Genomic DNA, 23,638 nt, shown 5'->3' with positions numbered 1-23,638 from the left:
GACTCTGTAGCCTTACTTCAACTCTCTGTGCCTTAGTTTCCTCATCTGTAAAACGGGGGTACTACACAGGGTTACTGTGAGGAATAAATGAGTTACTGGATGTAAAGTACTTAGAACAACATGTGATCCGTGAAAAGCACTCTGTACATCTTTGGTTAAATAAGTAAATTCCAAGACCAAGGCCTATGGAAATGCTGATTATAGGGTCGCCTGGATGGCTCAGTCGGTTGAGCATCCGACTTCAGCTCAGGTCATGATTTCACGGGGTCTGTGAGTTCAAGCTCCACACTGAGCTCGGGCTCGCTGCTGTCAGCACAGAGCCTGCTTCAGACCCTCTGGCCCCCTCTCTCTGCCCCTCCCCCGCTGACACTCTCTTTCAACCCCCCTCCCCCCCCCCCCACACACAAATGCTGATTATGCCTCATCCCTGAAGGGCAGGAGTGAGCAGACTTAGAAAGTGGGCTGTCTCCTGGATGAACCCCATCAGAAAGTCAGTACAGCACAACTATCCTTTGCCTCTGCAGAAAGAAGTGAAACTTACACAAAGTCGTCAAACTTTCTCACATAAACATTGATTTGGATCCTCTTGGCAGCTCTTAGAATAGTTCCAGTCAACTGCAAATCAGAGACATGTAAAGAAAACATTAGGACTTATTAAAAACACATAGTTTTTCTCAGTAGAGCACCATTTCTGAGTGGTGCTGATAACCAGGGGGACCACTGCCATGTTTGAGACAAGGGAAAACGGACCCCGGAACAGAATGAGAGCTGCGGACGGGGTTAGGTGCCTGATAGACCAATGTTTCTGAAAGTTCAATCTGCATGTGAGTTCTTGGGGACCTTGTGAACATGCAGATTCTGATTCAGGAGGTCTGGAGTGAGGCCTGAGATTGGTCTTTCTAGCAAGCACCCAGGATGCTGCCACTTTGGATGGCAAAACCCTAGGTGACCCTGGCAGGAGGAAGGTGTGAGCCAGATAGTGGTCCCTGGTGTGGTCAGGACAGCCCCCATCAAAGCTGGGAAAGCGGCGCCAGCAGCTGTCCCCCCTACAGCAGTTTTGCCTCTGCACTGAGGTTATGGGACTGTGTTCAGCCCTTGGGGACAAGCACCTGCCCACAGTGCAGCTGGGGAGAAGGAACCGACTGAAGGTTAAGAGAGAAAAGGAGGGGGGGGGGAATACCTGATCTTAGTCACAAAAAGATAAGACCACTGATTTCTCACACAGAAGAGTGAAATGCCCATACACTGCCATGTCAACGACTATTCTTGCTTTTTCTTTACTGTTCCATGTGTTCAAAATCTCAAGAAGGAAGGTATCTGGCCTTTCATTCAGTTCCTACTGTGAGAGGCTTTCTCATGGTTTTAGTTTTTCTCCTCTTTGAAAACAGGATGAAAGCATATGTATATCTAATGCCTTTTAAATTAATAACATCATGCAATAAACTCTCAAAAGTGCCTGTAGAAAGAGGCCTGCCAAAAGTCAGTGAAGCTAATACATATATTTAAATTTCAACCAAAACACTCCTTGGCAGTAAGCAGAAGAATGTCTTCAGCTTTGCTGATCTGTTCAGTAGTAGGAGAAAGTATGTATGTTCAGGCCCAAGGCTGGCAACAGAACATTGATGAGGCTACTTGGGTCCAATCCAGTTATTCCCGTGATGGGATTTTTACAGTTGTGTTTTTGTTAAAGCAGGTTTGCAAATATTTCTGCATATTAGAGCCACTGAGTTCAGCCTGTAAGGCCATGAGACTATGCATCTCAAGCACGGAGCTGAGTTTTCTCCATTTGAATATGTATATGAAAGGAAGACAGAATATTCACAGTGCTCCAGACTAAACTGGTAAATACTGTGTAGAGAGAACAAAATGCATGCTTTTTACCAGGAAGACGTGGGTACTCACAGGATTAATGTCCACAAATGTCTCATGATAGTCCTTATTGGGATGCATGCCGTCTATGGCAGAAACAAACCTCTCATCTGCTTGGTAGAAGTGTGGGAAAGATAAAATAATAGGTGCACCTGCATTTTAAGGAAAACAGAGACGAATGACATGGTTCTTAAAAGTCCAAGATGGATATAAAGTTCCTGACTACAAACCTGGTTCCTAAAGAGGGGGAAATTCTATACATAAGTAAATGTGGGTGGGGGAGAGGGGCAGGCTAAAATTCCATTCAAGGCCTCCTAGTTTGGGATTTATACTTCATTTCCTAACATCTCATTTACCCTAACATTATTTTATCCCACAGTATATATTGAAGTCATGGCTAAATTATTTATTCTTCAGTATTTACTGAACCTATTAAATACAAAGGCTTCATACACACTCTTTTAATTAACATTTGCAGTAGCCCTATTAAGTTAAAACTATTACCTTCATTTTGCATTTGAGGACGGTGAGGTTCAGAGAAGTTACAAAACTGACCCAGGGACATCCAGCTGTCAGGTGATGAAGGCAGAATTCTAAATGAATGAGGAAATCTCATCTGAAAGCACTTATTGCTTGCTTTTCTGTTTTTCTTGGTTAACCTAAGACAGGCTTTCTTCTCCTGCATATGTTGACACAGACTTTTAAGACTTTGCCTGGTCATGCTATCTGCCCAGCCTCTGACTAGATCAAGGTCTGACCACATGAAGACTCCATTTTTTTCTTTTATTTATTTTTTCCTATTCATTTTAAGAATCAAATAGAGAATGTCCATAATGCCCAAAGCAATCTATAGAATCAATGCAACTCCTATCAAAATACCAATGGTATTTTTCACAGCACTAGAACAAATAATCCTAAAATGGGTATGAATCTACAAAAGACCCTGAATAGCCTTGAGAAAGAAAAACAAAGCTGGAAGTATCACAGCCCCAGATTTCAAGATATACTACAAAGCTGTATTAACCAAAACAGTATGGAACTGGCACAGAAACAGACACATAGATCAACAGAACAGAATAGGCCAGAAATAAACCCACATTTACATGGTCAATTAATCTATGACAAAGGAGGCAAGAACAGACAATGGGGAAAAGGCAATCTCTTTAATAAATCGTGTTGAGGAAACTGGACAGCTACGTGTAAAAAAATGAAACCGGACCACTTTCTTACACCATACACCAAAATAAACTCAAAACAGATTAAAGAGCTAACTATGAGACCTGAAATCATAAAACTAGAAGAAAACATAGGCAGTAATGTCTTGGACATAGGCCTTAACAGCATATTTATAGGTGTGTCTCCTCTGGCAAGGGAAACAAAAGCAAAAATAAACTATGGGGACTACACGAAAACAAAATCCTTTTGCACAGCAAAGAAAACCATCAACAAAACAAAGAGGAAACCTACTGACAAGGTATTTGCAAAGAATATATCCAGTTAGTATCCAAAATACATAAAGAACGCATACAAATCAACACCAAAAAACCAAATAACCTGTTGAAAAAATGGGCAGAGGACCTGAATAGACATCTCTCCAAAGAAGACATCTAGATGGCCAATAGACACATGAGAAGATGCTCAATATCACTAATCATCCGAGAAATGCAAACCAAAACCCCAAGGAGATATCACTTCACACCTGTTTCATTTACCCAAAGAAAATGAAAGTACTAATGTTAAAAAATAAATGCAATCCTATGATCACTGAAGCATCCCTTACAACAGCCAAAGTATGGAAGCAACCTAAGCATCCATCAATAGAGGAATAGGTAAAGAAGATGTGTTATCTATATACAATGGAATATTACTAAGGCATAAAAAGAATGACATCTTGCCATTTGTGACAACATGGATGGACCTAGAGCATATTATGCTAAGTGAAATAAGTCAGACAGAGAAAGACAAATACCATATACTTCCACTGATTTGCAGTATCTAAAAGTCAAAACAAATGAACAAACAAAAAAACCACAAACAGACTCATAAATAGAGAACAATTTGGTGGTTGCCAGAGGGTAGGTGGCTGGGAGAGTTGGGTGAAATAGGTGAAGGGGATTAAGAAGTACAAACTTCCAGTTATAAAATAAATAAGTCACAGAGATCAATAGTACAGCATAGGGATTATAGTCAATAATATTGTAATAACCTTGTATAGTGACAGACGGTGACTATACTTGTTGTGGGGAACATTAATGTACAGAATTGTCAAATGACTATGTTGTGCACCTGAAACTAATGTAATGCAGTATGTCATATATATTTCAATAAGATTTTTTTTAAAAAAGGCACAAATAGGAAAACAAGTTATTAAAGGAAACCTACTGTAGATTACGCTATTGAAGAAGAGAGAGGGATCCAATAATTGCTGCCATGGAAACATATATTTGGAGAAGTTAACTTATTGCCAAATAATTTAGATTTGCTTACATATCTACTAGCCATGGCTCAAGATACATATCATCTGTCACATCCATGTGTTTTGTTTAGGAAGAAACTGTTCACTAAACAGTTTCACAAAGCCATAGTTTCCTTCTTTGTAACCTACAATGATCTTTAAAATGTATTTTCAAAGATTTATTAAGAATTCAGTAAGGGCCAGACACCGTCTTGGGTGTTTTGTATACATTATGTCTAACCTTCCCTCAGCTTTCCAAGGAAGTTATCATCACCCCCATATTACAGATTAGAAGACTGAAGTCTAGAATCCTCCTTAATCACCTTGGCTAACATGCTAACAAACAGAATCTGAATCAAACCCAGATCTACTGACTCCAGAACACTCCCTCATCCCACAATCCAAAATGTTGTCCAGGGGGATTCAAAACCCTTGAGGATAATTCTAGAGAGTTTAACTTTTCCGTCCACATCTGGGAATACATAAGACGCAAGAGAAATGGACTGTAGTTGTTGAGTGTTGCCAAGTAGAATCTTTGTTGACTCTAACATCAACTTCTTGAGGAAGCAGAATGTTAACGAAACAATGAGAAAAAATACATCTGCATTTGCGCCTTGAGCCAGAGGCACATGGACTAAGTGGGCAGGGCGCTATTTCAGGGCCATTCCCCCAGTAAGAAAGCAGGAGAGGGCAGAAGCAGGCACTTGTTCCCATTTGCCTTTGGTCTTATCTCCACTGTCCCCGCACAGTGGTTCCCAACTGCCTAGGCACCATCTTTATGAGAATCACCTGGAGCTCATGTTAAAAATACAGGTTCTGGGGCCTAGTATGGGGCCCTGGGACATATATTTTTAAGAACCCTCCAGATAATCCTCATGCAAGGCCAGGTTTTGAAGCCACTGCTCTATCAGACAAAGACAGTGAGGTATACTGCTGACTGAAGACTTACCCCAAAAGGAGATTTTTCAAGAAAATTAGGTAAGAGGGGAAAAAATTAGCACATTACTTTATTTAGGAGATAAAGACAACTTTATTCAGGAGAGAGGGGTTACAAAATTTCTCCAAAGAAACTTTAAAGAGGATTGTAGCCTAAGAAGTATCACAGTAGCAACAGGAGAAGTCCCTAAGTTCTAGTAGGGATTTTCTCAGAAATAAGAATTTTATAAAAATCATCTTCCCTGTCTGAACTCTGGTTTCCACAATTATAAAAAGAGGCCTCTGGATGCCAATCTAGTAAGAATATTGTGAATAATTTTGCAACATATGATTGTTAAAGTTAGTTCTTAAGATGAAGAAAAGGCTTTTGTTAATGATAATCAGTTCGTGCTTTACATGTATTAACTAAATGTAAATATGTAAACCACTTAGAACAATGACTAGTGAACAGTGATTCGTGTTAAGTGCTCAGTGAACATGAGCCATTATCACTATTAAGACTTCTAGGGGTGACTGGCTGGCTCAGTTGGTTAAGCATCTGACTTCAGCTCAGGTCATGATCTCGCGGTTCATGAGTTTGAGTTCTGTGTTAGGCTCTGTGCTGACAGTTTGGAGCCTGGAGCCTGCTTCGGATTCTGTGTCTTTCTCTCTGACCCTCCCCTGCTCATGCTCCCTCTTTCTCTCTCTCTTAAAAATAAACATTAAAAAAAAAAAAAGACTTCTAAACTACTGCGCAGAAAGAACACAACAGGGCATTCTAGAAATATGAAGCATTACACAAGAGAAAGAAGAAAGGAACAGAGGAACTACAAAACTGCCAGAAAATAATGAACAAAATGCCAATAAGTCTATACTTAGCAATAATTACTTTAAATGTAAATGGACTAAACTCTTCAATTAAAAGACAGAGTGGCTGAATGGCTAAAAATGTAAGACCCATCCATATGCTGCTTAAAGAGACTCACTTCAGATGTAAGGACACACACAGACTGAAAGTAAAGGGAAGAAAAAAGATGTTCCAAGCAACTGGAAATCAAAAGAAAGCTGGGGTAGCTATAATTACATCAGACAAAATAGACTTAAAATTTTTTTTTAATGTTTATTGATTTTTGAGAGAGATAGATACAGAGCATAAGTGGGGGAGGGGCAGAGAGAGAGAGGGAGATACAGAATCCGAAGAAGGCTCCAGGCTCTGAGCTGTCAGTACAGAGACCAACGTGGGGCTCAAACTCACAAACCGTGAGATCATGACCTGAGCCGAAATAAAGAGTCGACACTTAACTGACTGAGCCACCCAGGCATCCCTGCAGTGATCATTTTATAATACGTACAAATATTGAATTGTTGCATTGTATACTGAAACTAATAAAATGTTATATGTCAATTAAACCTTAATTGAAAAAAAAAAAAACAAGCATTACAGAAAAGCCAGTAATTTTTTTTTTTTTTTACCATTCTATAGCCATATTGTGAAATATTATTCTTGAAAAGCCAGAATCACTCTTTCGTTTGGGCTGACAACATTATTTTATTGAAGAACACTAACCCTTCATTCTAGACACTCATAAGTATGTCCCTTCTCTGAGCTCTTACCATTCTTGCAGATGCTGATATTCAAAACTCCTGAGCCCAGGCAGTTTCCTTTAGGTATACAGAAGCCGGCATTGTCCGAGGTATTGGCTAGTACTTCTCCAGGCACCTTATACCGAAAAGCAGGCAGTCCCTGCACACTCTCAAAGTCACTGAAGGTTATATACACTGATCTGTTAGGAAGGAAGAATGAAAAGTCAGTGTGGGCTCTGGTCAGTGTAACTGGCCCCGAACCAGTAAGTTAACAACCGTTCTCAGGTACAACATGGTTAAAGCTTACAGGGTAAAGGGGTAAACGAAGCTACAAAAGAAAGTTTGAAAGGAACTCAACCCACTCAGTGCAGACGGTGAATCATAACGAAATTTGTTTAAGAGGTAGCAACTGTAGTAACAGCCAAACAAGGCCAAGAAAAAAAAATGTGTGGTAGGATATTAAGATGACATTTAGGATGGAGCCTCACATCGAAAGAAATAAAAGAGTCGTCTAGACCAGCATGGACACGTGCCAGCGTGGATGAAGCAGAAGCAAGGGCAGAGGCAAAGCAAAAGCAGAAAAGGTCACAAAGGGCTCGGCTGGGTAGATTTTGTAAGCACTTGAAAAGTGCCCCATTAGACAGATCTTTGATTTGAATGTATACTGATACCCATTTACCTCAAATAAAAATAGTGTCCATATTCTGGAATTCATTTCAATGTTTATTATTTCAGCCATTTATTTCAACGGAGTTCAACTTAATTTTGTCGTGAGTCCTTACTGAGCGTCAGTGATCGCACATAATACTAACCACCCTTGTATTTGCATAGCGCCTGAGTGACAGAGCACTCTCACAGACACTGTCTCAAGTGGTCCTTCATCTGAAGCCCAAAGGAATTGCTTTCTGGGTCTGGCTTTTTCATCTTTGAACCAGAGGTGGGATATGTCTCGCAGGGTTTGGGACAACATGGGAGCTGCCTCCCAGTCACATCCCACCCCTATAGCATTTCCTAAATAAAATATTTTAGGCAAATGGAAAAATAGAGAAAGTATTATAATAAATACCTTTTACAACAAATACTAGCCAGGTAAATAAAAAATATATTATGGCTATAACTGCAGCTGTCTGTATAACACTCCTGATTCCAGTCCTCCTGATTCCAGTCCTCTGCATCCCCAGAGGTAGCCACTGTCCTGAACTTGGGGTTCATCCCTCCCTTGCCGGTGTTCATCCTTTCACAAACGTGCACATTCATAAACAACATGTGGCATCGTCTGCTACTTTTATGTGTTCTATACACAGTACACCGTGTTCTTTTCCTGTAATTTGCTTTTTCATTCAACATCATTGAGATTTATAATATTGATATAATATCTCGTTATTGAGATTTATAATATTACAGTCTGATTCTTACATTTTAAATCTTACATGATATTACATCATATGAATACACAATTTGTTTATATTCTTTTTATAGAGACTTAGATTGCTTCCAATTTTTCACTACTAAGAGTGTGATGCAATGGACTTTTCTGTGTATGCCTCCTTACACGTCTATACAAGGGTTCTTCAGGCCAGCGAGCTTATGTAGGAGAACAGTGAAGCACCATGGAGTTTGCATGTCTTTGGCTTTACTAATAATTACCAAATGGCCCTTCAAAAGTGGTTATGCCAGATAAGAATGTGTTTCCTCTGTGCCAAATCTTTTAACGAGCCTCCTACTACCTTTCCAGTTTGTCTTATTTCACTCACTGCATTCAAATGCATTTTCTGTTCCTTCAGTCCTCCCACAAATATGTATGGACAAGGGCAGCCAGCTAGAGGGGGGCTGTGGTATTTCTGTGGGAGAGCTGGAAGGGTGTGAACCATGGCACAGGCAGCAGGGACGGACAGGTGGGGGTCAATACAAGAGCTATTTCTGAGAAGGCATCCCAGCACCTGGTAGCAGATTCTATGCAGGAGAGGAAGGAGATTTATAGTATCGACAATATTTCTGGCAGGTCTGGCTGGGTAGGTGGTGCAATTATGTAAGCTATGAAACACCACCAGAACAGCAATTCTTGATAATATTGAATCAACAGCATCAAATGCAGCTAGGTCACTTGGGAATTTGAGAAGTTTCATAAAAAGCCTGGCTTGGGTGAGTGGGGAGGATATGGAGACTATATGAGTCAGACATTCATTTGGGTAGTTTGAGGGTGAAGGGCGGAGAAAGGGCAATGGTGATGGGGGGAATGGGAATCAGGGTGGAGAGCAGGATGCCTTCTTCCCAAATAGGAGCCATAATCATGAAGGACCAGGTGGAGAGAGAGAGAGAGAGAGCTTACGGGGCAAGTGAGAGCAGGAATGATCTAAGGGAAGGTGATAGCTAATACCTATAAACTCTGAAATAGGGACAGCAGTTTGATTTATTTATCTTCTATACAGAGGTTATCTGTTGACTGGAAGAAGACCAGGTCAAGTTTCGTGCTTGACAGAGCATATCATAATAACTCAGAGCCATCACTTAACATTGTTTACTCTCTGACATGCCCTGGGCTAAGTGCTCTACTAACTGTAACTCATTTGTCCTCATATAACAACTCCTAAGGTAGACAGCTATCCTTATTTTACCAATGAGGAAAGTGAGGCACAGAGTGGTTGAATAACTTTCCCAAGGTCACTGAGCTGTAAGTGTTGGAGCTGGTATTCAAACGAGCCAATGCAGTCAGGCTCTGGAGCCTGTGAACCACTATACCACACTGTCTCTCAATATGCCATCAGCATTTATCACTGATTAAGCACAAATGGCCATGCCTGTTAAGGGTAGCTGCATATATTCCTCACATTTTGAGGGGTTTTGTAGTCAAATAACCTATTTATAAAGTCCTTACCTGCAAAACTCAGATGGGAAGACATAAAGAATTTCATCTTTGTTTATTAACGGGTGAAAAGAATCTCCGTCTGTTCCATTAATCATATTGCACTTGTCCGTTGTCCACCAGTCAAGTGACCTGGAATTGATACGCACAAGAAAGGGTCAAGATGACCAAATTTTTAAATTTTTTTAATGTTTATTTATTTTTGAGAGAGAGAGAGAGAGAGAGAATGAGCTGAGAAGGGGCAGAGAGAGAGGGAGACACAGAATCTGAAGTAGGCTCCAGGTTCAGAGCTGTCAGCATAGAGTTCGATGCGGGGCTTGACCCAATGAACTGTGAGATCATGACCTGAGCCAAAGTCCAGCACTTAACTGACTGAGCCACCCAGGTGCCCCAAGATGATCAAATTTGACTTGAGAGTTTTTTTCAGATGGTCAGGACTTTTTAAGCCTTAATTGGGAGCCAGCTACCCACAGTATCTTATTCATACACAGAAACAAGGGGGGTGCTGGTTAGGGACTGGATCAAGAGGGGGAATAGTAGGCACCTGATCCCCAAATCAGTTCTGATAGAGGCAACATCCAGAAACATCCTCTTCCCTTCCTTCAAAAAAGAGTATCTGATGCAGAGGCTTAAAATACCCATTTTCTTAAAACATTGATTCAATTTAGCATGAACAATAGCCTTGTTCAGAGCTAGCTCACTGACAGGCGACCTCAGGATAGGTATGTTCAGCTCTTAAGGAAGGCATTAAGATGGCAGAGTAGTAGGAGCACCTTATAGTTGCCTCCTCCCTCAAACACAGCTAGATAAATACCAAATCATTGTGAACACCCAGGAAATCCATCTGAGACTGAGAGAACAAAGTGCACAACTATAGGGAGAAAAGAGGCCACATTGTGGAAGGTAGGAGGTGTGGAGATGTGATCTGGGGGAGAAAAGAATCACTGGTGCTGCAGAGGGGAGGGAGCTCTGATCAGAGAGAGAGAGAGAGAGACAGAGAGAGAGAGGAAAAGAGAGGGAAAGAGAGAGAGAGAGAGAGAGAGACAGAGAGAGAGAGAGAGAGAGAGAGAGACAACACAGCATGCAGGGCATTGCACAAGAAAAACACTTCCCCAAGACCATTGATGGGGACAATGAGGGGGCTGATAACTGCAAGATTTTATAAGCAGTGGAGCCCAAAGTCTGAAGTTTCAGAGGTCTGTGTCACCCCGGGGATGGAGACTGGTGGATGTAGAGGTGCTCCTGTGGGGAAGGAAGGCAGAGGCCCGGGAACAGACAGTGTGCTCTGAGGACCCCCTGGGTCACACTGGGAGAGACAGTTCTCCTTCCTGGACAAAAGAGCCGGTGGGCTCCACTGAGCTGCCCCATTCATTAGCAGAGGAGCAGAGGTGCCTGCTGAGGGCAGATAACTGAGACACTGACTTTTTGCTGCGCTTTACCATAAACTCCAACCCCCATGCCTTCAAGTGACTGCCCTTCTGGGACAAACCGGCACCAGCCACAGTACAGTGAGACCCTCTCCCAGAGGATTAGTGTGGGTCCATGCCACTCTGGGTCCCTAAAACTTGGGAGTTTTGAAACCCAGCAGGCACACCGGAGCACTGTGCTGCCATGTGGGCAGATGGCTGGGACACAGACAGGGTGAAGCAGGGATCTGAGGGAAGCCTGGGACAAATGAGGGAGAGATTGTTTGCTCTTCCGTGAGGGCTTCCTGAAGAGCAGCAGGCATGAACTCCCCTCTCCAGGGATGAGAGCTGGCTGACGCCATTTTTCACTGCACCCATCAGCACAGACAGACTTCAGACAGAGGCACAATGCCCACAGTAGAGGCTTGAGCCTCATATACTAAGCCCTGCTCCACTGCACTCTGCAGATGTTTTTGGTTTGTTTTGCTTTGTTTTGTGTTTTACTAGGACAAGTGTCACTGAGAGCCAGAGCAGCAGTAGGCTCCTCCCCCAGGAGACTAGCACAAACCCCTTGCACCCACCAGGTCTACTGACCACAGAGTGCTGCAGAGTTTCAGTCTAGTGGATATAGGATCTAGCCTCTTGACAAGCAGACCAAAATACACTAATTAAAACTTGCCACACAGTGGACAAGATCCAAACAATCCCCATTCTGCAAGGAGAAATTCTGCAGAAGACTGATCTGAGGGAAAGAGCTGCCAAAACACAACAGCAGATAACACACAACATACACCAGAAACATTTTCTGAAGCATCAGGCACTAGGCAGAATAGAATGTCTTTTTAATATAGACATTACTTGAGCCAAATCATAAGAGACTCTTAAAAACTGAGAATAAACTGAGGATTGATGGGGGTGGGAGAGAGGGGAAAGTGGGTGATGGGCATCGAGGAGGGCACCTATTGGGATGAGCACCGGGTGTTGTATGGAAACCAATCTGACCTTAAAATTCATTAAAAAAAATAATACAGACATTACTGTCAGGAGTGGGAAACATAACAGGTTTTCCTAATACACAGAAGACAGACACCTAGACAAAATGCCAAGATGGAGGAATTCATCCCAAAAGAAAGAACAAGAAGTATAGAAAAGTATGAGAAAAGTACAGAAGATACCAGGGAGAGTTCCTTACCACAGAGATATAAGACCTAAAAACTAGTCAGGCTGAAATAAAAAATGCTATAACTGAGATGCAAAACCAACTGGATGTAATGACCACAAAGATGGAAGAAGCAGATTAAGTGATATAGAGGATAAAGTTATAGAAAATAATGAAGCTGAAAAATAGAGGGAAAGAAAAATATTGGATCACAAATGTAGACTTAGGGAATTCAGTGACTCCATAAAGCATAATAACATTTGTATCATATTAGTCTCAGAAGAAGAGAAGGGAAAGAGGGCAGAAGGTTTATTCGAGTGAACTATAGCCAAAAAGTTCCCTCATTTGGGGAAGGAAACAGACATCCAAATCCAAAAGGTACAGAGAACTCCCATCAAAATCAACAAAAGCAGGCCAACACCAGGACACATCACAGTAAAATTTGCAAAATACGGAGATGAGCAAAAAATCCTGAAAGCAGTAAGGGAAAATAAATCCCTAACCTATAAGGGAAGACAAATAAGGTTAGCAACAGATCTCTCCACAGAAACTTGACAAGCCAGAAGGGAGTGGCATGATATATTCAATGTGCTGACTGGGAAAAATATGCAGCCAAGAATCCTTTATCCAGCAAGGCTGTCATTCAGAATAGAAGGACAGATAAAGAGTTTCTCAGACAAACAAAAACTAAAGAAGTTCATGACCACTAAACCAGCCCTGCAATAAATGAGCCCTCGACTCATTGAGTAGGAAAGAAAGGCCAAAAGCAACAAAGACTAGAAAGGAACAGAGAAAATCTCTAGCAACAGCGACTTTAGAGGTAACACAATGGTACTAAATTATTATTTATCAATAATTACTCTGAATGTAAATGGACTAAATGCTCCAATCAAAAGACATGGGCATCAGATGGATTAAAAAAACAGAAACAAAAAACAAAAAAAAAACCAAGACCCATCTAAATGCTTCCTACGAGAGACCAAGTTTAGACATAAAGACACCTCCAGATTGAAAGTGAGGGAATAAAAAACCAGTTATCATGCTAATGGATGTCCAAAGAAAGCCAGAGTAGCCATACCTGTATCAGACCAACTAGATTTTAAACCAAAGAGTGTAACAAGAAATGAAGGACACTATATCATAATAAAGGGGCCTACCCAACAAGAAGATCTAACAATCATAAATATTTATGCCCCAACTTGGAAATATGCAAATATATACATCAATCAAAAAAAAAACACAAAGAAACTCATTGATAACAGTACAATAATGGTAGGGAATTTTTAATACCCCACTTACAGCAGGGACAGATCATCTAAGCAGAAAATCAACAAGGAAACAATGGCTTTGAGTGACACAACAGATGGACTTAACAGATATATTTGGAACATTTCATCCTAAAGCAGCAGAATACACATTATTTTCGAGTGCACATGCAACATTCTCCAGAATAGATTGCATACTGGGTCACAAATCAGGCCTCAACTAGTACAAAAAGACTGAGATCATACCATGCATATTTTCAGACCACAAGGCTATGAAACTTGAAGTCAACCACAAGAAAAAATTTGGAGAGACCATAATACATGGAGGTTAAAGAACATTCTACTAAAGAATGACTGGGTGGCTCAGTCAGTTGAGTGTCCAGTGCTTGATTTCGGCTTGGATCATGATCTTGCAGTTTGTGGCTTCAAGCCCCTCATTGGGCTCTGCACTGACAATGTGGAGCCTGCTTGGGATTCTGTTTCCCTTTCTCTCTGCATCTCCCTCTATTTCTTTCTAAAATGAATAAATAAACATTAAAACAAAAAAAGAATGAATGGGTTAACCAGGAAATTAAAGAATAAACTTTAAAATACATGGAAGCAAATGAAAATGAAAACATGACAGTCCAAAATCTCTGGGATGTAGTAAAAGCTGTCATAGGGGGGAAGTATATAGCAATACAGGCCTATCAAGAAACAAGAAAAGTCTCAAATATACAACCTAACTTTACACTTAAAGGAGCCAGAAAAGAAACAGCAAATAAAGCCTAAAGGCAGCAGAAGAAGGGAAATAATAAAGATTTGAGCAGAAATAAATGATAGAGAAACAAACAAACAAACAAACAAAAAACACATTAGAACAGATCAACAAAACTAAGAGCTGGCTCTTGCAAATAATTAATAAAATCAATAAACCCCTAGCCATACTTATCAAAAAGAAAACAGAAAGGACCTAAATAAATAAAATCATGAATGAAGGAGGAGACCTCACAACCAACACCATAGAAACACAATTATAAGAGAATATCATGAAAAACGATATGCCAACAAACTGGGCAATATGGAAAAAAATGGAGAAACTCCAATAAACACATAAATGACCAAAGATACAACAAGAAGAAATAGAAAATCTGAACAAATTGATCACCAGCAAAGAAACTGAATCAAATAAAAAAATCTCCCAACAAACAAAAGTCCAGGGCCATATGGCTTTCCAGGGGAATTCTACCAAACATTTAAAAAAGAGTGAAATCAAACTGTTTCAAAAAATATAAATGGAAGGAAAATTTCCAAACTCATTCTATGAGGCCAGCATTACCTTGATTCCAAAACCAGGACGAAGGGAGAATTCTCCACTAAAAGGGAGAATTACAGGCCAATATCCCTGATGAGCACAGATGTAAAAATTCTCAGTAAGATACTAGTAAACTGAATCCAACTGAACATTAAAAGAACTATTCATCATGATCAAGTGAGATTCATTCCTGGGCTGCAGGGTAGATTCAATATTCAAAAATCAATCAACATGATATACCACATTAATAAAAGAAGACAAGAACTATATGATCCTCTCAAAAGATGCAGCAAAAGCATTTGACAAAATATAGTATCTATTCTTGATAAAAAGCCTTTGGCAAAGTAGTGATAGAGGGAACAATACCTCAACATCATAAAGGCCATGTAGGAAAGACTCATAGCTAATACCATCCTCAATGAAGAAAAACTGAAAGCTTTTCCTCTAAGGTCAGGAAAAAGACAGGGATGTCCACTCTCAGCAGTGTTATTTAACATAGTACTGGAAGTGCTAGCCTCAGAAATCAGAGAGCAAAAAGAAACAAAAGGCATCCAAATTGGCAAGAAAAAGTCAAACTCTCACTATTTGCAGATGACATGATACCCTATGTAGAAAACCTGAAAGACTCCACCAAAAAACTGCTAGAACTGATACAGAAATTCAGTAGTCACATGACACAAAATCAATGTACAGAAATCTGTTGCATTTCTATACACCAATAATGAAGCAGCACAAAAAGAGAAATCAAGAAGTTGATCCCATTTACAATTATACTAAAAACCATAAGATACCTAGGAATAAACCTAACCAAAGAGGTAAAAGATCTGTGCATGGAAAACTATAGAAAGCTTATTAAAGAAATTGAAAATGACACAAAGAAATGGAAAAACATTCCATGCTCATGGGTTGGAAGAATAAATGTCGTTAAAATGTCTATACTACCCAAAGCAATCTACACATTTAATGCAATCCCTATGAAAATACCAGCAGCATTTTCCACAGAACTAGATCAAACAATTCTAAAATTTGTATGGAACCATAAAAGACCCCAAATAGCCAAAGCAATCTTGAAAAAGAAAAGCAAAGCTGGAGACATCACAATTCTGACTTCGAGCTTTATTACAAAGCTATAATCATCAAGAGAGTATGGTACTGGCACAAAAACAGACACATAGATAAGTGGAACAGAACAGAAAAACCCAGAAATAGACGCACAACTATATGATCAACTCATCTTTGACAAAGCAGAAAAGAATATTCAATGGAAAAAAGACATTCTCTTCAACAAATGGTGTTGGGAAAACTGGTTAGCAACATGCAGAAGAATGAACCTGGACAACTTTCTACATCATACACAAAAATAAATTCAAAACGGATGAAAGACCTAAGTGTGAGACAGGAAACAATCAAAATACTGGGGAAGAACATGGGTAGCAACCTATCTGAAACTGGCCACAGCAACTTCTTGCTAGCCATGTGTCTGGAGGCAAGGGAAACAAAAGCAAAAATGAACTATTGGGACTTCATTATGCCAAAAAGCTTCTGCCCAGTGAAGGAAACAGTCAACAAAACTAAAAGGCAGTCCATTGAATGGGAGAAGATCTTTGCAAATGACCTATCTGATAAAGGGTTAGTATCCAAAATCTATAAAGAACTTATCAAGCTCAACATCCATAAAGCAAATAATCCAGTTAAGAAATGGGCAGAAGATATGAACAGACATTTTTCCAAAGAAGAGATCCAGACAGCTAACAGACACATGAAAAGATGCTCACCATCACTCATCATCAGGGAAATATAAATCAAAACCATGATGAGATACCACCTCACATCTGTCAGAATGACTAAAATGGACAACACAGGAAACAACACATGTTGGTGACAATGTGGGGAAAGGGGAACCGCCTTACACTGTTTGTGGGAATGCAAACTGGTGCAGCCACTCTGGAAAACAATATGGAAGTTCCTCAAAAAGTTAAAAATAGAACTACCCTATGACCCAGCAATTGCACTACTATATATTTACCTAAAGGATACAAAAATACTAATTTGAAAGGAGACATACATCCCAATGTTTATAACAGCATTACCAACAATGGCCAAGTAATGGAAAGAGCTCCAATGTCCATTGACTGATGAATGGATAAAGATGTGATGTGATGTGTGTGTGTGTGTGTATGTGTGTGTGTGTATACACATATATATAATGGCATATTACTCAGCCATCAGAAAGAATGAAATCTTGCCATGTGCAGCAACATGGATGGAGGTAGAGTGTATTATGCTAAGCAAATAAGTCAGTCCCAGAAAGACAAATATCATAATTTCACTCATATGTGGAATTTAAGAGAACAAAACAGATGAACATAAGAGAAGGGAAAAAAATAAGAGAGAGGGAGGCAACCCATAGGAGACTCTTAACTATAGAGAACATGGGGCGCATTGGTGGCTCAGTTGGTTAAGCATCTGACTTTGGCTCAGGTCATGATCTCACAGTTTGTGAGTTCGAGCCCCGTGTTGGGCTCTGTGCTGACAGCTCAGAGCCTGGAGCCTGCTTCAGATTCTGTGTCTCCCTCTCTCTCTGTCCCTCCCCTGCTTGCTCTCTCTCTCTCTCTCTCTCTCTCTCTCACAAAAATAATAAATAAATGTTTAAGAAAAAACTATAGAGAACAAACAGACGGTTGATGGAGGGAGGTGGGGGGGGATGGGCTAGACGGGCGATGGATATTAAAGAGGGCACTTGTCATGACAAGCACTGGGCATTATATGGAAGTGATGAATCACTAAACTCCACTCCTGGAACCAATATTATATGTTAACTAACTAGAATTCAAATAAAAACTTAAAATAATAAAAAATAGATGATGGGGATTAAGGAGTGCACAATATAGGTTGTTATAGGGAAGTGATGAATCTCTACATTTTACACCTGAAACTAATCTCACACTGTGTGTCAACTAAGTAGAATTTCAATAAAAATGCACAAGAAAGAAAAAAGAAAAAAATTAATAAAATACATTGGTACATTTAATTAATTACTATAAAGTGATAAACATTCTGCTTATATTTGGCTTCCAGAGAACGTGAAACAAGTTGAAGGCAAGAACAGCATGGAAGATGGGTATAATGTATTACAAAATGGGTAACATTACCGTCCTATTTGGGAGGAGAAGAGACAATAGACAACTTTCAATTTTGTCAGCAAAAACTGTAAAGTATGAACCATAAAATCTGAGGGTAGAATAGGCATAAACCAGAAAAAAAGTCCAATATATTAATTAACATATCATTATATTATAATTGTATCAATAATTATATTAAGTATTTAAAAGGATTACACTCTGCTACTGAAAGATTGGGAAGAAAACAACAGATTGAGTTTAAAACAAAATCCAGCTATATCCTGTTTACACCTAAATTTCCCTGTGGCCAGAAGCCTGATCATCCAGGGGCAACACTGTTCCCAGTTTCTCACATATTCTTTCAGGGATCTTATCTATTTTGGTGTATGTGTTTGTCTGTGTGTGTACACATGCACAAATATACATTTATGTACATGGATATGTGTACTTTTTAAAATTTAAACAAGCTTTTTATTTAAAAACAGTTTGAGAGGTGCCTGGATATCTCAGTCCGTTGAGCATCCGACTTTGGCTCAACGTTCACGAGTTTGAGCCCCAGGTCAGGCTCTGTGATGACAGCTCGGAGTCTGGAGCCTGGTTCAGATTCTTTGTCTCCCTCTCTCTCTGCCTCCACCCCCACCCTGCTCATGCTCGCTCTCTCTCCCTCTCTCTCTCAAAAATAAATAAACATTAAAAATATATAAAAATAAAAATAGTTTGAGATTTACAGAAAAATTGTGAAGGTAGTACAGAGGGTTTCCCTATATTCCACACCATTTTTTTCTGGGAAGCTTGGATATAAATTTAATGTTCAACAACAGAATTCCTCTTGCCTAAGTCCCTAAAGAATTACCCTCTTCTTCTTTCTGAGGTTTCTAATTCCTCTTATAGAAATCATCTTGTCTTACACGTGGCTTTACTACAAACTGCCTTGGCTCCTTTTTAGAAATAGCTTGTTTCTTAGTAATGTTAAAAAAAAAAAACATTTCTGAAATACCATAATGGTGAACTCGAATGTATTTTATCTTTAAAGAAAAACACATAAACAGTACACAATCATAAATTAAATTAAAAAGAGAAACTCTTCCCTGTGCCCCCAAAATGGTTTTAAAGTATCTGTGTTGCAGCTACACATCAATTCAATGACCACGAGGAAAGTGAAACTTGTTGCCCCTTGTAATTCATGCCTGGCTGAGATCAATCTACAGAGCACTAATATTTCATCTGTAAAGTGTGTTGCCCCAATCCTGATTTCTAAAATACTAATTATAAAAATATTTTACATATTTATAGAGCGTGACACCCAAAAAATGACAGTGTTAAAATTCTTTTGAAATAACGCGTAAGGAGACGTGCAATTTAAGCAAAAATTTTTTAAATTTAAAATTTTCAAACTTTAAATATATTCAACAAGTATATTCAAATTTTAAAAATAATTAAAAGTAAAAATCATTACACTTACGTTTTTCCATTCCATTCCACAATCTTTGTAAAGTCAAGGTAATTATCTTCTCCCGTTAGAAAAACATAGTCTCCATCATTAGTCCCATTTTTCTGAAAATAAGTGAACACGATCATTTTAAGAAATTGTGGTGGTTAATTTTACGTGTCAACTTGTCTAGGCTACGGTACCCAGTTGTTTGGTCAAACGCTAATTTAGATGGTGCTATATTTTGTACATGATGAAGATTTACAATCAATTGGCTAAGTAAAAGATTACCAACGATAATGTGGGTGGACTCATGCAATCTGTTGAAGGTTTTAAAAACAAAATCTGAGGTTTGCTGGACAGAAAGGAATTCTCAGTTCTGCAATGTAGAATTCCTGCCTGAGTTTCTAGCCTGCCAGCCTGTCCTAGGGGTTTCAGATTGGCCACCTGCTGCCCCACAACTGCACAAACCAATTCCTTAATACATATAAATCTCTTGGATAGATAGATACTACAGATGTAGCTAGAGCTCTCCCATTGATTCTGTTTTTCTGGAGAACCCTAATTGATACAGTAACTGAGAAACTTAATCTTCACAAAACTAACCTAGTTGAGGCTAACCGCTACATAACACTGAAGCAGAACTAAGATATAGAGTGACTGTTCGACTAAATGCCATATTAACCATGCTACTACTTTATGGTTTCAAAAAGTTTGAGCCCGATTAAATAATGAACAAAGGATTTGAAGAGACATTTCTTCGAAGAAAATATTCAAATGGCCAGCAAGTACACGAAAGGATGCTCAACATCATCCGCCACTAGAGAAATGCAAAGCCATAGTACTATTTCACACCCACCAGGATGATGCTAAAATTTTTTTAAAACATAAACAAATAAAGGAAAAGGACAAGCGTTGGTGAGGATGTGGAGAAATCGAGGCCCTTGGGCACTGGTGGTGGGAATGGAAAATGATGCAGCTGCTGTGGACAGTAGTTTGGTGGTTCTTCAAAAAGTTAAACACAAACCCAAAATTCTATGACCCCAAATTCCACTCCTCCCTATATATTCAAGAGAATTCCATTCCAAATATACATCTCAATGTCCATACAAAAACTTGTACACATAGGTTCAGAGCAGCATTATTCATAAGAGCCCATGGTAGAAACAACCCAAATATCCATCAACTGATGAATAAAGTGTGGTATATCCATATAATAGAATATTACTCAGCCATAAAAAGGAATAAAGTGCTGATACATGCTACAACATAGATGAATCTTGTAAACATAATGCTAAATAGAAGAAGTCAGATACAAAGGTCATATATGGTATGATTCCATTTACAGAAATGTTCAATTGCCAGAAATGGTTCCAACCTCTTGGCCACCATTTGTATAATAGTAGGCATGTGTGTTCAGTTTTTTAATTTTATTTTTTGCCTAACCAAGCCAAACTCCATTCCCAAATGCCCTTCCTCTCAGGCTCTGAGGAAGCTCTCACACAGAGAGTTCTGGCTCTTCTCCTTCAGCCTGGGCCAGCCTGGCCTCCTGCTCAGCACCAGCAGTCTCAGCACCCCACGGGGCAGATGAGAGGTTGGGCAGGTGTGGGGGGTTACTTATGTTTTGTTTCAAACAAAACAATAATCTTACTTTTCTCTACAAAAGCAAAAACAAAAAAGACACAAACCTTTTAACTATTAAAAAAAATTCTATAGATTCACAGGCAAATCCATAGAGACAGAAAGTATAGATTAGTGGTTGCCAAAGGCTGGTGGAAGGGGAGAAATGGAAGTGACTGCTAACAAATGTGTGGTTTTTTGGGGAGGATGATGAAAATGTTCTAAAATTTGACAGTGGTGGTGGTGGTTGTACAACCTTGTGAATATACTAAAAACCACAAAATTGTACACTTGAAACTGGTGAATTATATGTAAGTGAATTATATGTCAATAATGAAAAATAAGAAAGCATAAGTCCAGGGCCAGGACCCTACTGTAGGTTAGCTGCAACAAAAGAAAGTTGTATTAATATAGTCCCATTATTTCTTTCTTTAAAAAAAAAAAAGTTTTTTTTAACGTTGATTTATTATTGAGAGACAGAGCATGAGAATGGGAGGGGCAGAGAGAGGAGGAGACACAGAATCCGAAGCAGGCTCCAGGCTCTGAGCTGTCAGCACAGAGCCCGACGCGGGGCTCGAACTCACAAACTGCGAGATCGTGACCTGAGCCGAAGTCGGATGCTCAACCAACCGAGCCACCCAGGCGTCCCTGTCTCTTTCTTCTTTTAAGTTTGTTTATTTATTTTGAGAGAGAAAGAGAGAGAGAGTGTGCACATGTGCACGCATGAGCAGGGGAGGGGCAGCGAGAGGGAGAGAGAGGATCCCAAGCAGGCTCTGCACTCATAGCATGGCTTAATCCTACGAACCATGAGATTGTGACCTGAGCCGAAGCCAAGAGTCAGAAGATTAACCAACTGAGCCACCCAGGCGCCCCAATATATACTTGGGGCTTTCAAGAAAGCTTTCTTCACTTATATATTCTCTCTAAGTTATACTTCTTAAGGGCACATACAGATAATCTATACAACTTTACAAATTCTTTATGTGAGGTTGGAGCTTTGATATCTGGGAAACAGCATGGGTGCTAGTTCCTCTATAATAATAAAGTAATAAGAGCTAACAATTATCGAATATTTATAATATTCCTGGCACTGGTCTAAAGTTATAGTATGAATTATCTCATGAAATCCTCAGAACCACCACATAAAGCAGTGTGGTAGATAGAAATACGTCCACATTCTAATCCCCAGAACCTGTGAATATGTTGCCTAACATGGCAAAAGGACTTCGCAGATGTGATTAAGTTAAGGATCTTGAGATGGCAAGAGTGTCCTGGATTACCTGGGTGGACCCAGGTACTCCAAGTTTTCTTACAAAGAGGCAAGGGGCCAGGTCAGAGCAGTAGGTGTGATGACAAGCAGAGGTCAGACAAAGAGACTGTGAAGATGTTTCTCTTTTGGTTTGGCAATGGTGAAAGGGGTGCCCGCCAAAAAAAGGCAGGCTGCCTCTAGAAGCTGTGAAATTCAAGGAAGTGGATTTTCCCTTAGAGCCTCCAGAAGGAACACAGCCCCGACAACACCCTGATTTTATGGCTATTGAGATCTAGAGCTGGAAGATGATAATTATATTTGTGCTGTTTTAAGCCCCTAAATTTATGGCCATGGGTAAAAGCAGCAACGGGAAACTAATACAGACATGCACCATTTTACCCTCATTCTATAGATGAGAAATCTGAAGCAAGGAGAAGTTAAATAACTTGTCCGGATCACTCAGCCAGCAAATGGTGGAGCTAGGTAGGACTGAAGCCCAGCTATGTAACCCCACACTCCACGGGCCGATCTGCTTACCAGGCTGTGGGCCTCATTCATTTATTAGCAACCACTTAGTGAATGCCTACCATGTATCTAGCACTGTATATCAGTGAACAAAATGGACACAAATTGCTGCCTTTGTGGTGCATCCACTCTAATACCATTATTATAATTGTTTTCATTTTTTAATGTTTATTATTAAATGCATATGATGTGACAGGCACTTTGTAGACAAACTAAGAATAATAAAATAACCAAAGACTGTTTTACTTTCATTGCTCTAGGCTATCTTTGGAGGTTTTTCACAGATATATTTTTGGGTATTAACACAGATGCATTTTGGGATAACAAGTTGATGCAATGTACTTGTGTTCTATTTTCTTTTTAAAATAGGTTTTTCAGGGTGCCAGGGTAGCTCAGTCGGTTAAGCATCTGACTTCAGCTCAGGTCACGATCCTGTGGTCCGTGAGTTTGAGCCCCATGTCAGGCTCTGTGCTAACAGCTCAGAGCCTGGAGCCTGCTTCAGGTTCTGTGTCTCCCTCTCTGCCCCTCCTCCACTTGTGCTCCGTCTATCTCTCAAAATAATAAACATTAAAAAAAATAATAAAATAGATTTCTCTTCTGATTATAGAAGTAATACATTCTTCTGAGTATAAAAGTAATAAATTCTCATTAGAAAATACAGAAAGATGTATAAAAAGGTGTCAATTATTCATCATTTTCCTAACTAATGGAAAATACTATTTGTATTTTGGTATGTTTCTTTTCAGTATCTTTTCCACACAAGATTTGTTTATAGAACTAAGATATATATGTGTAATATACATACACACAATTTTTATACATAAACACAATTATGTATGTATATATGTTTACATATATATATACATGGACACATATATGTGTA

The 23,638-nt window shown here is 39.5% G+C and overlaps 1 protein-coding gene across 1 annotated transcript in view; it reads right to left on the bottom strand.

Annotated features, from left to right (window-relative positions):
• SCARB2 (scavenger receptor class B member 2) overlaps positions 1 to 23,638 on the bottom strand; it is a 76,105-nt gene that overhangs the window by 9,837 nt on the left and 42,630 nt on the right. The window contains exons 5-9 of the mRNA XM_042936157.1: positions 19,395 to 19,486; positions 9,699 to 9,818; positions 6,854 to 7,023; positions 1,903 to 2,021; positions 542 to 615 (exon numbers count right to left, since the gene is read on the bottom strand). Of these exons, the coding sequence (XP_042792091.1) occupies positions 542 to 615; positions 1,903 to 2,021; positions 6,854 to 7,023; positions 9,699 to 9,818; positions 19,395 to 19,486 (575 nt within the window). The remainder of the gene's footprint in view (positions 1 to 541; positions 616 to 1,902; positions 2,022 to 6,853; positions 7,024 to 9,698; positions 9,819 to 19,394; positions 19,487 to 23,638) is intronic.

The sequence above is a fragment of the Panthera leo genome, chromosome B1, assembly GCF_018350215.1.
Source record: "Panthera leo isolate Ple1 chromosome B1, P.leo_Ple1_pat1.1, whole genome shotgun sequence".
NCBI lineage: Eukaryota > Metazoa > Chordata > Mammalia > Carnivora > Felidae > Panthera > Panthera leo.
This window is presented reverse-complemented; position numbering and strand designations above follow the sequence as displayed.